General features: G+C 34.4%; 1 protein-coding gene and 1 pseudogene across 1 annotated transcript; both read left to right on the forward strand.

Moving 5' to 3' along the window:
- Positions 1-7,269: 7,269 nt before the first annotated feature.
- Positions 7,270-9,704, forward strand: LOC141697839 (WRKY transcription factor 6-like). Its single transcript, XM_074502395.1, has 5 exons — positions 7,270-7,738; positions 7,840-7,938; positions 8,025-8,513; positions 8,622-8,735; positions 8,883-9,704. The coding sequence occupies exons 1-5, from the start codon at positions 7,520-7,522 to the stop codon at positions 9,528-9,530; spliced, it is 1,569 nt and encodes a 522-aa protein (XP_074358496.1). The 5' UTR covers positions 7,270-7,519; the 3' UTR covers positions 9,531-9,704.
- Positions 9,705-13,823: 4,119 nt separating this feature from the next.
- On the forward strand, positions 13,824-15,323 carry LOC141697902 (mitogen-activated protein kinase kinase kinase 18-like; annotated as a pseudogene).
- The last annotated feature ends 205 nt before the right edge of the window (positions 15,324-15,528 follow it).

A 15,528-nucleotide genomic window follows, 5' to 3' on the forward strand; every position in this document is an offset into this window, starting at 1 on the left:
ACCAAGGAGAAGTAGGACTCTTGAGGAAGAGGAGGTGATTCTACTGATGGAAATGGAGCAAGAGTTGTTGTTGTAGATATAGAATCATTTCATTTACATAGGCCTACGGGCAAGACTATTGTTTGAAATAATTGTTATTTTGTTCCCTCGATTGTGAGGAATATTATTCCCATGTTAGACTTGGCTGTATTTTCATTTATTATTGAGAATAATGAATGTTATATTCTTAGAGATAATATTCTTTATGGACGTGGTACTTTAAATAATGGTCTGTATAAATATGACATAATTTACTTCAGATTGAACAAACTAATAAAAGAAAAGGGATGATGAAAATCCCACTTCATAGTGGCACTGCAGTCTCCATTTAGTGGACATGGAGAGAGGGCTGCAGATTTGCTAGGAATGGTACACACAGTTGTATGTGGACCAATGTCTACGCAAGCCATAGGTGGATTTTCATACTTCATTACTTTCATAGATGATAGATCTGGATTCAGATATGTATTTGATGAAACACAAGTCTGAGGCCTTTGAAAAGTTCAAAGAATATAAGTATGAAGTGGAGAAACAACCAAACATAGTATTATAACTCTTCGATCAGATCGAGGTGGTGAATACTTTAATGGAGTGTTTCTAGATTATCTCTAAGTAAATGATATAGTCTCCCACTGGACTCCTCCAGATTGGTATCTGAAAGGAGAAATCGAACTTTGTTAGACATAGTTCGGTCCATGATGAGCTATACAATTCTTCCAGTATTCCTATGGGGTTACGTATTGGAAACCTCAGCATATTTACTGAATAAGGTGTTTTCCAAATCTGTTCCTCAAAATCCGTATGAGATATGGAAAGAAAGGAAACCGAGTCTTAAACACGTTAAGATTTGGGGATGTCCAGCTTATGTCAAGTAAGTTGACCCAGATAAGCTGGAATATCGATCCGTAAAATGTAGTTTTGTGGGATATCCTAAAGAAACTTTAGGGTATTACTTTTGCACCGATCATCGGGTGTTTGTCTCCAGACATGCTACCTTCTTGGAAAAGGAGTTTATCCTTGAAGGAAACAGTGGGAGCAAAATTGAACTTGATGAAGTTCAAGAAGCACAAACTACTACAGATCGAGTGGAAACACCTGTTCTGACTGAACAACCTTTTGTGGAACAGCCCATTCATAGGTCAGGGAGAGTGTCTCGCCAACCTGAGAGGTAATATGGTCTTGTCATTGAGAATGACAATGAGTTGTCGATCATTGATGATGACGACCCTGTGACCTATAATGAGGCTATGAGTAGTGTTGACTCGGAGAAATGGCATAGTGCCATGAAATCCAGAATGGAATCTATGTATACGGTATACAAAAGATAGATTATAGCAGATGGCCAGGTGGAGACCTTTAAGGCCAGGCTTTTGGCAAAAGGATTCAAACAAAGGCAATGGATTGACTTTGATGAAACCTTTTACCTGTAGCCCTGTTAAAATTAGTTCGGATTTTGCTTGCGAATGCTGCTTACTACGACTATGAAATCTGGCAGATGGCCAGATGGTTTTCTTTCCAAGGGAAATGAAAACCTAGTGTGTAAGCTACTGCGAACCATATCTGGTTTAAAGCAAGCTTCTCGAAGATGGAACATTCGTTTTGATGAGACAATCAAAGAGTTTGATTTTATCAAAAACGCAGATGAACCATGCGTCTACAAAAGGGTTAGTGGGAGCGCGGTAACATTTCTTATATTGTATTGAATTAGAGTTGACACACATAACAACATAGCAGACCCACTCACAAAGCTGCTTTATGAAAGTCACTTTGATCGTCAAGATGGGTATTAGATACCAGAGTGATTGGCTTTAGTACAAGTGGGAGACTGAAAGGAATATGTCCTGAGTCCAATCATTAATTAGGATTTAGGAATAACTCTTTATGTAATCTGTTTTGATTTCATTGATATTAATAAAAGACTTGTTTTGTTTTTATTACGGGCTTTATCTATTTAAGTGTTTAAATAAGATATACCATAGTTTAGAGTAAAGCTTTTTATGGATTATGATGAGATCATAATAGTGAGACCTAAAAAGATGATAACTCTAAACTTAAATAGTTCCTGGTCATAGGATTACTAACTGGTAATTAATAATCTGCAAAGATCGGTACATACTATGTGTGCTTCATTATGAAGGATGTCTGTTCTCATAGACATTTGTGTGGTGACACTATAGCTAGTATGTAGGTGCTTATTATAGAATAAGTTCACTGAACATGACTCGCACAGCTGAACAACTGATGGAGTTCACTCACGTGTCAGCAGTTGTTCACATAGTGATAGTTGTACAAGTATCCTTAGACTTGAGGTCATCATAGTCATCTTGTGTACACTGAACTATGCTTTGGTTTAGTTCTTAGTCTCCAGGGACAATTATTAGGGCTCTTCTGGGTATAGGAATTTGTACACGAAGATAGTGTATGATCAATAAAGGATCTACCCCTTCCAGTGAAGGAAGCGAATGTTCAAGGCTGATCCACTTATGTTAGTTCAGGAATCTCTGGTCAGAGTGAATAAAATTAGAAAGGAGTTTCTAATTTGCATAGAACTACGCATAGTAAATGGTAAGCAAGTGATTAAATTAGATAGGCTTGACACGAGATCCATGCCTTGTATTTAATCGGGACATTGTAGGGTACTGGGGTAGAATGAGTTTATTGTACGGTAACTATTCACTGAATAGGTTCTTGGTATTCTAAGCAGTGAATTCATTTTATCCGGATAGTCGCGATATGCTGAGAAGTATCCTTCACGATGTAGAATAAATGTGATTAATTAATTAATCATATTTAATAAATTAGAGAATTTATATAAATAATGATAAAATAGTTTTATTATTATTTATTTCTACTACCGGCTTAATATTGAACCTACAGGGTCACACCATAAAAAGAGAATGATTTAATGATGGAGGAATTAATTAATAATGGCTAAATAATTATTTATTTATGAAATAAATAATTAATTGGCAAATTTAATAATTGATTAAATGAGATTTAATTGATTATAAATTAATTAAGAAAAGTTCTTAATATTATTAATTAAAGGATTTAATTTTTGGAAATTAAATCAAGAGAGATAATTATTTCTAAAGTGTTTAGAAAAAGGATTAATAATTAAAAGGTGTTTTAATTATTAATGAGAATAATAAATGGGATAATAATAATATTATTTATGAGAAAATTTCAGCTGAAAATTTTGCCTATAAATACACTATTATAGACCCTATTTTTATTCGAACCCACATCAAACCCGAAAACCCAAAAAAGTTTGGAAAACCCAATTCTCTCCATCTCCTTCCTCCTCCTTAACATCATTTTCTTGGTGGATACCGGTGGAGTACTTCACACTTGAGGAGCAACTGCTAAGGATCTCTGATCGTTGTCTCCGAATTATTTTTAAAGGTTAGATTCGATCCCTCGAATTTTTATTCACGATTTATATGCTTTTATTTGGATTTTGTATGTGTAAAAGTGTTTTGCCATGACCCCGCTGCGTTAAAAATTCAACACCAACAAAAGACATGCTTCTTATAAAGCAAGTTAACGTTAATGTGTTTTGTTCTTTGTGTAACAGGGAAGCAGAGACTACGAGCCATATTTCCTAGAGTGCCCTTTTGCGAAATTATGCTGGGAGATAGTAGGTGTTCCTCTTAATGATGCTTCATACGACTCGTTTCAGGAATGAACTCTAAATATATTCAATGAGTGAAATGCAGCTAAATGACAAATTGGATCCATGCTTTGTTGGAATGTTTGGAAGTGCAGAAACGATTTAATATGGAATCAGAAGTGTTTAGAGGTGCAAGAAGCTGCAAAATTATCTAGAGTGGTTCTTAGTCAATGGAAAGAAGATCAAGACAAACTTTTCGATCGTTCTTGGGGATTATTAAACCAGAATGATGGAGATGAGTGATGGACCTTACCAACAGAAAATCAGACTCAGGTAAATACTGATGTTGCAGTTTCATTCCTTTTAATTTCTATAGCTATGCGTTAGCTTCAAGAAATCATAAGGGAGATTTAGTAGAGGCTCGATCGAGCTATAAAGAAGGTACCATTTCTCCAAATTATGCTGAGGTCGGGGGAATTCGAGAAGCGTTAATTTGGATTGAAACTAAACAAATGGAGAATGTGATAGTTGAAACAGATTGCTTGGTTGCAGTCCAAGCAATTCGAAGTAGTGTTGAGATGAATTCATACTTTGGTGCTTTAATCCAGGAGTGTAGAGACTTATTGAAGACTGTGAACGACAAAGGTGTAATCATTAAGTTTGTTAAATAATCTGCGAAAAGCTTAGCTCACGCTTTAGCTAGCTGTAGTTATTCTGTAGCAGACCGCATCTGAAAAGCGAATGAAGCTTACCCAGAAATCATTCATGTACTCAAAAAATGATTTAATTTAATAAAGTTTATTTCCCAGTTGGAAAAAAAAAATTAGTATACGTACCGAATTTTGTTACTTCTGTATTTTATATTTTAGGGTTCGATTTAACAGTTTTTGCTTATTAAATCAAAATCTAAATAAAATATAAGTTAATTCGTGCTAGTAATGAGATGGACAGTAACTATTAGAATGTAAAGTCAACAAAATCTACTGAGAATATTAGTCAAATTAGTTTTAATTATAATTTAATAATATAAAATCTAAAATTAATTATCTAATTATCTAATTCTTACAAAAATTTGATAAATTTGATACTTTTATTTTTCAAGTAAAACATAGTTCACTTGTTAATAAAAAGTATAGATTAAAAGATAAAATTTATAGAAAATAAAAATCAATTGGTGCGAACACTAACTATTATAAAACAAAAGGTATACTAGAATAGCTGGGGGATTGTTAGGAATATATTGTAGACTTGATGATAACTTACCAAAATACTCTAAGTAGATAAGTTAAATGTTAATTTGTAGTTTTTAACGGATGATCACGTTATTTATCCGTTGAAAGAGTAGCTTATATTAAATAAGTTTGTAACACATTCTGTATATTAGAATAGTTGGGAGATTTTGGAGTTTTAGTTATTTTTAAGTCATGTTGACTACTAGCAAAATATACAAAATAGGTGGGATAATTGTATATAGAAGATGCCTTGTAATTATGTATAAAAGAAAGAGTATCAACTGTTATGAAACAACTTCAACTTTAATCAACAAAGCTTCAACAAATGACCCTATAAAGCTCAACGGATAATTCTGCATACTTTCAACGGATGAGCTAGTCAAGTTTCAACGGATAACTCCTATGAAGCCCCAACGGATAACTCTTATGAAGCCTCGACGGATAATCAACTCAAATTGCAGTTTAAAGGGACTTGCCAGTCACATGGGTTGATATTATATAAAAAGAATGTGGCAGCCTGATTGCAGATTTTAGAAGAAAGTGAAGCATTTTCATTTTAATGCAAAATAGGGACGTTCAAAGATGATTTATCTAATTGGATTGCATTGGATAGAGAAATGAAGAAACATGTTATTGGGCCTAGCTGATAGATTTTATGTTTTGTCTTATTTCACATGTAACTTGGTGATATATAAACCAAGAGTAGCAAGTATTTAATTTCTAAGCATTACATTCAATTTAGAACAATAAAGTAAGGAAAGTTGTATTCTTAGTCTCTTAAATTCTAAGTTGTAAACACTTGTAAGCAGCTGTGTGCTAATTGCATCACAGAGATTTCTTCACATTTATATATATATATATATCTCTGGTGGAAATATCAATCCACCAGAAAGTTTTTAAACACCCGTTTATTTACTTTGTGTTCCTGAATACTATTATTGTTTATCCACACTCAAGCATATTCAAACACAGTTATATATATTTAGTAAGAAATTTTCAAAATTTTAAAAAGGTAACCAGAATTCCATTTAACCCCCTTCTGTAATTTTGTTGATAGATTGTTAGGGAATAACAATTGGTATAAGAGCAATCTCTTAACACGCAAAGAGTTTAAAGATCAAGCAATCTAGCAACATGAGCAGAAAAGATGTTGGAGTGAAGATCTCACTTCTGGATAAAGACAGCTATCATCACTGGAAAGTGATGATGCACCTTCATCTACTCTTTCAAGATGAAAGATATGTTGACTGCATGGAGAAAGGAACTCATGTTTCTCGCAGGGCTGCAACAGATGTTGAAGGAGCTGTTGAAAATGAGAAAACAACTATTTTGTTATTACAATTATCAGGTGAATATCAAAATGTGATATTTTGTTATTTTGGTACTTTTTGCTGTAATAAAAAATAATTTCGCTTATTAATAAAAAGGTCAGATACTCGTTAGGTTCAATTCTTTACGAGTACTAATTTAATATTGTATATGTTCGTATTTCGCATGGGTTATGAGATTCAATTTTTACAAATACTAATTTGAATTTATAATATTGGTTCATGCGAATCGTGCTTCGCACAGGACTAATTAATCAATAAATTAATAATTCACCCTAAATTAATATTTTAATGTAATTTTCGGGTCACGGGACAGGAGATTGTATATATTATTAATTTGAGAATAAGGAACGTTAAATATATATTAGGTAAGTTGTCTAATTAGATATTACGGTTGTACTGCATAATTTCCCTTATTCTATATTATTAATGTAACTTAAATAGCAGCGTTCACTTTATATTTTATATATAAAACAATTGAATGTACCATTAGTTTAGCGATAAAACATAGGCTTTTATGTATTATATCTCGAAAACGTTTTATTATGTACTTAGCTCACTGATGAATTAGCCGGTTCGGGCCGGTCCGGTTCCGGACCAGTGCGGTTTCTGAAAATTATATTCGTGCTCAGTTCGTTAGTATATACGATTCGAGTCGAATAATTATTCGTCGTTTACGAGTCGAATTAGACGAACTTTTATGAGTCGAATAGCGTACGGAGCCAAACCGCTCGTTTGGCCGGCTCTAGGTCTAACTAACTGCATGACTACAACACCGGGGCACTGACCATGCAATCTATTTATTTTGTAACTTCTCCTATATATTCATGCATATAAAAGTAAAAGAAAATTGTGTTATTTTCTTTGAGTCAAAGTGAAGGGAGAGATTGACAAGGGAAGGCGTAGTCGTCGAAGTTAAAGTGAAGACCTCGTAGTGTAAAATAGACCACAACAAGTAGAAAAAAGAGGAAGAGAAATGATCAGACCTTAGTTTCTGCAATATTATACCAAATCCAGATTTATTTCTTTTAATAACAAATCTAAACACTAAACACTCACCTTGTATTTGGTCTTCTCTTCTCCTTAGTCTCCACATTCTTAGCCGAGTCCATTGCACTACCGTTTCAAGACTCCCCTTTCTCTCATTCCATCACTTGTTTGCTTCTTGGTATAAATTTGTCCAATGCCTCAACTTAATTAGTGGACTCACCATTGATCATCTCTATTCACATTCTTCCCTCGTTTCGTTTTTCGTTTTCGGTACCACGAGCATTAGTATCTTCCTCACCACCACTACCACAGTGCTTATGGACTCGTCTCCACCATCCGAAACTTTTCACTTTCCAGTCAATCTTAACCGCGTAACAGATGATCATGAACAGAATAGGCCTGATGAGATGGACTTTTTTGCGCATAAAAGAGAAGATGATCATGATCATGATCAGTCTAAGGTGACAGACAACACTAGTGATGCTGCTAATCACAGAGCCTTCTCTCCTCCCCCTGATTTGGATTCCAACGTCAATGTAATTTCACTAAATTTGTTGTACTTGATCGTTTTATAAATTATTACATTATTTACGATAACAATCTTCATGGATTACCTAACGAATGTATCTCTTAATAGACTGGTTTGCATCTCCTCACGACGAATACATGTAGTGATCATTCGGTAGTTGATGATGGAATATCACCCAATTCCGAAGATAAAAGATCCAAAAATGAGGTACTTTACTATCAATGTGATGATCTTGTCATTAAAGGACTCATATATGTTAATACTGCAACATAAGATTGTTGATTTTGTTGTAGCTAGCTGCACTTCAGTCAGATTTGGAACGTACCAACATCGAGAATCGTCGACTGAAAGACTTGCTGAATCAAGTTACAAACAATTACAACACTCTTCAAATGCATCTAGTCACAATTACGCAACAGCAAGGTCAGAAAGCAGCTGACGATCACGAACTAGACCAATTCAGTGATCAGCGCGCTAACATCAAAGCTGACCTAACAAGGCAAAATAGTAGTACTAGTATGGTACCTAGACAATTTATCAATCTGGGGCTAGGAAGTCAGATTAGTACTGAGACAGATCATGCTTCTTCCCCTGAGGGCGGTGATCCTAGTAACATGGACCATTTATCTAAAGAAGATGATGCGGATCCAGGATCACACAACGTTTGGATGGGAGGTAACAAAGTTTCTAGGCTAAATCCTACAAAAAGTGTCGATGAAGCCACAGAGGCAACGATAAGAAAAGCTAGAGTGTCAGTTAGAGCACGATCCGAAGCACCAATGGTAAGTTTAGGTAATTAAATTCAATTGAATGATGATACCGAAGTAGAGTTTGTCCATATATAGGACACCCTTCATCACAATATATAATGTAAATTGGCTTGATGTCAGATGACAGATGGTTGTCAATGGAGAAAATACGGGCAAAAAATTGCCAAAGGAAATCCATGCCCTCGAGCATATTATAGATGTACCATGGCTGCAGGATGCCCAGTTAGGAAGCAGGTAGCCTTGATTTGTTATCTATATATGCTCAGTCATATTAAATTTTGAAAGATCACACTAATATATGTTGCACTTCCATACACTAGCAATATTTACAAACATGCAGAATCATTCGTAAATGGATATTAGAGCTATTTATGCAATTAGGTACAAAGATGTGCTGAAGACAGGAGCATCCTCATTACAACATACGAAGGAAATCACAACCACCCTCTACCTCCAGCTGCCATGGCAATGGCATCGACAACATCATCAGCAGCACGAATGCTACTTTCCGGGTCAATGCCAAGTGCAGATGGTATGATGAATCCAAATGTACTTGCCAGAACTCTCCTCCCTTGTTCTAGTAGCATGGCCACTATATCCGCTTCTGCACCATTTCCAACAGTAACTCTAGACTTAACACAAAATCCAAACCCCTTGCAACTCCAAAAGCCACAAAACCAGTTCCAGCTCCCCTTCAACAATACGCAACAAAATCCAATGGCAGGCATCTCGCCAGCTGCTCTCCTTCCTCAGATATTTGGTCATGCATTATATAATCAATCAAAATTCTCTGGCCTGCAACTGTCTCAGGATATGGAAGCTGGTACGTCGCAATTAGGCCAGCAGGCACCTCAGCTGGACCACTCTTTGACCGACACGGTGAATGCACTTACAACTGATCCAAATTTTACTGCAGCTCTAGCTGCTGCCATCTCATCTATTATTGGTGGAGGATCTCATCCAAATGGAAATGCTAGCAACAATGTCAATGCTACACAGTCAACCACCAGCAACAACAATGGAGTATAACTATTAGCAACAACACTACGCTAGCTACTAGCAATTTTGGCAGAAGTTAAGTTAGCATTTGGAGCTTTTAGATAAAGGAGAGTTGAAGATTTGATGTTTTTAGTTATCCACTAGAAATGTTGAACAGGGAACATAAAAGCTCATCATTTATTTAATTTTCTTCATTCTTTCTTATTTCAATAATGAGATTTAAACTGAAGATTGGCGCACAAAATATGTAAAATCCTCCCCCAAAAAAATATCATTCATCTTTTCACAATCTCTTGAATTCCAATTTGAGAATTGTTTAAAAAAACATTAGATTATAGAGTAATACTCCCTCGTCCCTTCCAATTGTTTAAATTTCTTAGCAAGTGTCCGACACGTATTTTAAGGTGTATAAAAAGTATAGTTATATAACTTATTTTTACAATTTTTATTTTCTGAATAAAAGTTGAATGTTTTAATTTTTATTCAGAAAAACAAAATTATAAAAAAAAATTACAGAACTATACTTTATATGCTCCTTAAAATGCGTGTCGGACACTCTCTAAAAAATGTAAACAATTAAAAGGAACGGAGGGATATATTTTTAAGTATACGAAATGGCAGTGTGAAAATGAGATTTTTTTTCCTTCAAAAGAAAATTTGTAATACATGCGGATTATGTCATAGAAATCGGAATTGGTCAAAAATATTTAATCGATTAATTACATTATCAATAAATTATCAGTAAATTATCTATTTTACCAAAAATTGTGTTATAAAGCAAAAATTGTTATTTCAACCTAATAATTTTTGATTTGCGAGATCTGTAACCACGGCTTGCCAGCAAAATTTCTAAAGTCTAATATTGTACTTGGTCAACTGCCCATCCAGGTGTCCGTTGTCCACCCAATAAATAAAGAAAGAAAGGAGAGCGTACGTGCGATGCAGAAGTTGGTATGAGTTTATGTTAAGCATGTGGAAATTATTAAGCATCGATATTGCTCCAATGAAGATGCAAATGATTAAAGAAAGTTTGTTACGTGAAACGGAAAGGCCCCGAATACGACACGTGACTTTATCTTCTCGTGATCATTTGCTACCTTGCAAACCACGCGTCATAGATCCTCTTCGACAGCATTTTTATGAATTAATATTCATTTACATACGTTTTGTCCAACTGAGTTCTAATTTTTTTAGGTTTCGTTGAGGTCCTTGTTATTACAAGATTGTTACTAATCATCTTTTTGATATATTAGTGTGATATATTTTGATGTTTTTCTATGATGGGTTATAATACTCCCGTAAAAACAAGATGGCGCGAGTGAATATCGCAAGAGCTAATATTTAACAATAAAAATTATTCATATCTTAGATGTATTTGTTACAGAGGTTAGGGGTGGCAGGCAGGTGCGGCCATCATCTCAAACCCCGGTATAATCATGAAATTAATATTAAAATTTACGGAAAAAATTATATATTAATATATTTAGTATTAAATTATCGTTATTTCTAAATTTCGTCCCCTCAAAAATATATAAATTTTATAAATATGGTACTAAAATTAATGATATTTACAATAATTATGAATTCGTTTACGTGAATTCAAGTATATTTGTATATTAAAATTTTTTAAAATAGCTTCTATTAATTTATTTAATATATTATCAATTATAAAAATATATTAGTTACACCCAAAAAACAATTCGCCCCCGCACCCTCTCATTTCTGGCTCAGTCCCTGTTTATTACTCTAATATTAGTTAAAAACCGATAATATTGAATATTGTGCTATCTGATGACATTTATGTAAAAATCAATTATAATGCTACTAGTTTCACAACTATTATAAGTTGAATTACTCGAGATGTAATTGTCATACTTCTTACATTAAACAATTTAGATATTTTATGGGTTAAGTGATGTGAAAATATACTGACTATTATTTTAACGTATTTTTTATTTCACAATTAATTGACAGTCGGGAGGTTTGCTCGCGCTTAATTATAATGAGCTTTTCACTTAGTTCGTACAAAAAAGACAATAATTGAAGATAACTTTTTGTTTGTTTCTCTGCAAGGAATGAAAGGTTTTGCTTGATTTTTATTTACAAAGAGATTGTATTTTAGTTTATGTTATTTTTATTTTCACTCCCTAAGAGGAAGATAAAGTAAGTAATGAAATATATGTATAGACGGTGTCTGATTCAGTTTCGAATATAAGGGTAATCAGATTTTTTTTTAACAAGTTCAAGTCGAGTATTTGGCATGTTCGGCTCAAAATAAGCTCGAGCTTGGCTCGAAAAAAAATTCAAAAATACGATCTTATATATTAGATTATTGAGAATATTTTCGGCTGAAAATTCTCTCTTAATTGTTACAATTGCAACCGTTATAATAATCGACAATTTTACCTACATATAAACCCCAGAATATCAATAACTTTGTGTAAGGTTATAATACGATCAGGGCGAACTCGCGAGCTCACCCGGCTCGAACTAGTTTTACTGGGCTCGACTTGTAAAATTAAACGAGCCGAATTCGGGTAGCGTTTTAGCCTCGATTTAGTGTAAAATTATACGAGTTGACTCACCCGGCTCGTTCAAACCGACTCGTTTAGTTAAATGAGCCAGCTCGACTTGACTCGTGAAAATTAACGAGTCGGTTCGGGCAGAGGTTTAGACTCGTTTAAACTAAACGAGCCGGCTCGACTCAATTAAACCCGGCTCATCCGTACCGAATTACACCCTTATCTTTATATTTTTCAACCATCTTTTGAGCGAGGTCAAGAATACTATTCAAATTTTGAAATTCAACTTTGGTTTTTGTGTCAACTATATAGTTAAAAAGCTGATCTTCAAATGATTAGAAGACGTATTTCATTAAATTCCGAAGGATAGAATTTTAATCAAAAATTGATAAAGAATTACGGGGATTAAGACATAATAGGCAAGAAATGAACTTCATATTAACTTCAATATAATTATATTAAAATTAAAATTAATGTTGTTAAAGTGGTTTAACTAGAAATACTCGTTCAATATATATTCATATCTTTTTTTGTAATCTATTCCTCAATTCTACTTTCATCTGTAACTCATAATATTTTTAAACAAAAAATGTATAATTTTCACTTATAAATGTTGACCCAATGAAAAGATTTTTGACATCAAGAAGTTTTTGCAAATATTAAGGAGGGTCATTTTTATTTTTATATAATTTGAATATACATATTTAACTAAACTAAAAATTTAAAAGGGTAGGATGATTCTTGGCTCCAGAGATCCGCCTCTGCATATATATTCTTGTATGCTAGAAAACAGACAAAAGCCCTATAGACATGCATTACATGTCCTTTTTACACGGCAGACTAAAATGTAAGGATTACGTGCGTCTAACATTCAAGCTAACATGAATGGGAGAAAGAGTGTGAAAAATGGCATATTTATGGATCTGTTATTCTGTCTATCATTGTAGTTACAACTCACAGCTTGTTGGTTACATCTCTCCGGGCCATGCTTTACTTGACAAACTTGGTGTTTGATCCTGCTTTGATTTTGTGTTGACTGTCGGCATTTGTATCATTGCTTTTCGAACCGTAATGTTACGCTAATTAAATTACCCCAACCCCAAAAATTATAACTTAAGTAAACAAATAAAGAGATACTCCTACAGTTGTTTAACAGATTTGGTCACTACTTACTTTCTCCTTCTGGAACCCGGATCACATATTTAGTGCCTTGGACCCTGTTAACTGTTAATCATCACACTTTTGTTTTTGGCTTACCGACATAAACATTAACATTAGTTTCTTTAACTATATCTTCGTAATTAGGATATATTTTTATACAAATAACGGCGACAAACATGTGATCTATTATATACAAAACCTAGAACCTCGGACTTACGCCAAATAAATGATAACATTTTTTTTAAAAAAAATACCGTTCAAATTTCAAAATTACTTGATTTTTTTTAGAAAATTGATAGTTACGAATAAATTAAAACAATGAATAAATGTTTATTTTATTGGAATAATGTAAATTATGTTTCTCTACAATTTTATTAAGTGCAACAAAATACAGCATAAATGAATGCAAAATTGCATTATCAGCCAAAAGAAGGAATATTAACAAATTAAACAATATTGTGAGGTTGAAGACATGCTCCTCAAATAAATAATAAAACTTACTTCAGTATCCTAAACAGATTCTTACATTATCCTTACCTTGGCATTCCTACACAAAAATAAGATTATTCAATAAATATTGAAACAATCCAATCTTGAATATCCAACTTATTTTTACCAAACTAAAAATCTAGAAAATGTACACTCAATAACTTTTATATAACCACATGTCCATTTCTCATTTTGCCAAGCAGTCCCTCCCCTAAATTCCAACTCCCCAACCACATATTGCCACGTCTCCTAACATAAGTGAAAAAGCACATTGAGTGGCCACCTATACATTGCCTACCCAACCAACCAATGGCACCAATTTGTTTTACATGCCCACTTATATATACTTTTCACCCTAACCAACTACTATGACATCAAACATTCAAAAACAAGTTCTGTTCACTGCAGGTTTCTTGTAATACAGAAAAATGGAGTGGAAAAGAGGCCGGACTATTGGCCGTGGATCTTCGGCCACCGTCTCGATGGCTACTTCTTGCGGTTGTAACGACATTTTCGCGGTGAAGTCGGTGGAATTATCTCAGTCAGAGTTGTTGCAAAGAGAACAGAGTTTTTTGTGCAATTTAGCAAGTCCTTATATTGTGAGCTACAAGGGGCGTGACATTACTAATGAGAATAATAAGCTTATGTATAATCTTAAAATGGAGTATATTGCAGCTGGCACGCTTGGTGATGTGATTCGGATGAAAGGTGGCAAGCTAGACGAGAAGACGATCAAGTGTTACACATACGAAATTTTACAAGGCCTGCAGTACCTTCATTCAGGTGGCATTGCACATTGTGACATAAAAGGCGCGAATATTTTAATAGGCGAAACGGGTGCTAAACTTGCTGATTTAGGTTGCGCTAAGTTGGTTAATCCGACTGTAGCAGCGACAATATGTGGCACGCCAATGTTCATGGCACCAGAAGTGGCGCGAGGCCAAGAGCAGGGGTTTCCAGCTGATATCTGGGCACTTGGCTGTACAATCATTGAAATGGCCACCGGGAGATCCCCGTGGCCTAATATTAGTGACTCAATGTCGATACTTTACAAAATTGCATATTCTGGAAAATCGCCTGAATTTCCAGAATCTCTGTCTCAACAAGCAGTAGATTTTCTTAGCAAGTGCTTCAAGAGAAATTCAAATGAGCGGTGGACGGTTGAACAACTTCTAAAGCACCCGTTTCTCGAAAATTCCAGCTTAGGCAGAAAACAGAATCAAGAATTCGACACAAACTCTCCAACTAGCATTCTTGATCAAGGGGTCTGGAATTCAATCGAAGAAGAATCAGGATTTTTCGTCCAAACAAGGTGTTTAAATTCATGTCCTGATAACAGAATCGGACGCCTGTCGACAAATTCAAGAGTGGCACAGTGGACATGGGAGGAAACTTGGATCACAATGAGAGGAAATAATGATGGAGATGAAGACAAAGGAGTTTGTGGGTCAAATAACAGCTATGGTTGGTGATGAAATTGAGCTGGAAAGTTGTATTGTTGGGGACTAGGAGATGTTAGTGTATTAGATATTTAATATCTTAGGTAAGAATGATAGTTGCAGGAGTAGTATGGTAAAAAAAAAGGATTCAAGTGTAAATTCAATTTTGTTCTTAATAATCGGATTTTAATCTCCTCATCGAAGTAGCCACCAAATTTAAAATCTGTCTTTCGAATCCTAAACTGAACTTTGCTACGACGTTAAAAAGTATCACATATGTATTCGAATGCAACTGTATTCGGTATACATTAGTCGGTGACGCTGAGTAAAAATGTGTCGGCACCTCAGAGATTAGTGACTTGTGCATTCCAACCTACAATAGACTACATAGTACTTGGAAATTTAGTCAGCCTTGAA

The sequence above is a fragment of the Apium graveolens genome, chromosome 11 (assembly GCF_009905375.1).
Source record: "Apium graveolens cultivar Ventura chromosome 11, ASM990537v1, whole genome shotgun sequence".
In the NCBI taxonomy this organism is placed as follows: domain Eukaryota; kingdom Viridiplantae; phylum Streptophyta; class Magnoliopsida; order Apiales; family Apiaceae; genus Apium; species Apium graveolens.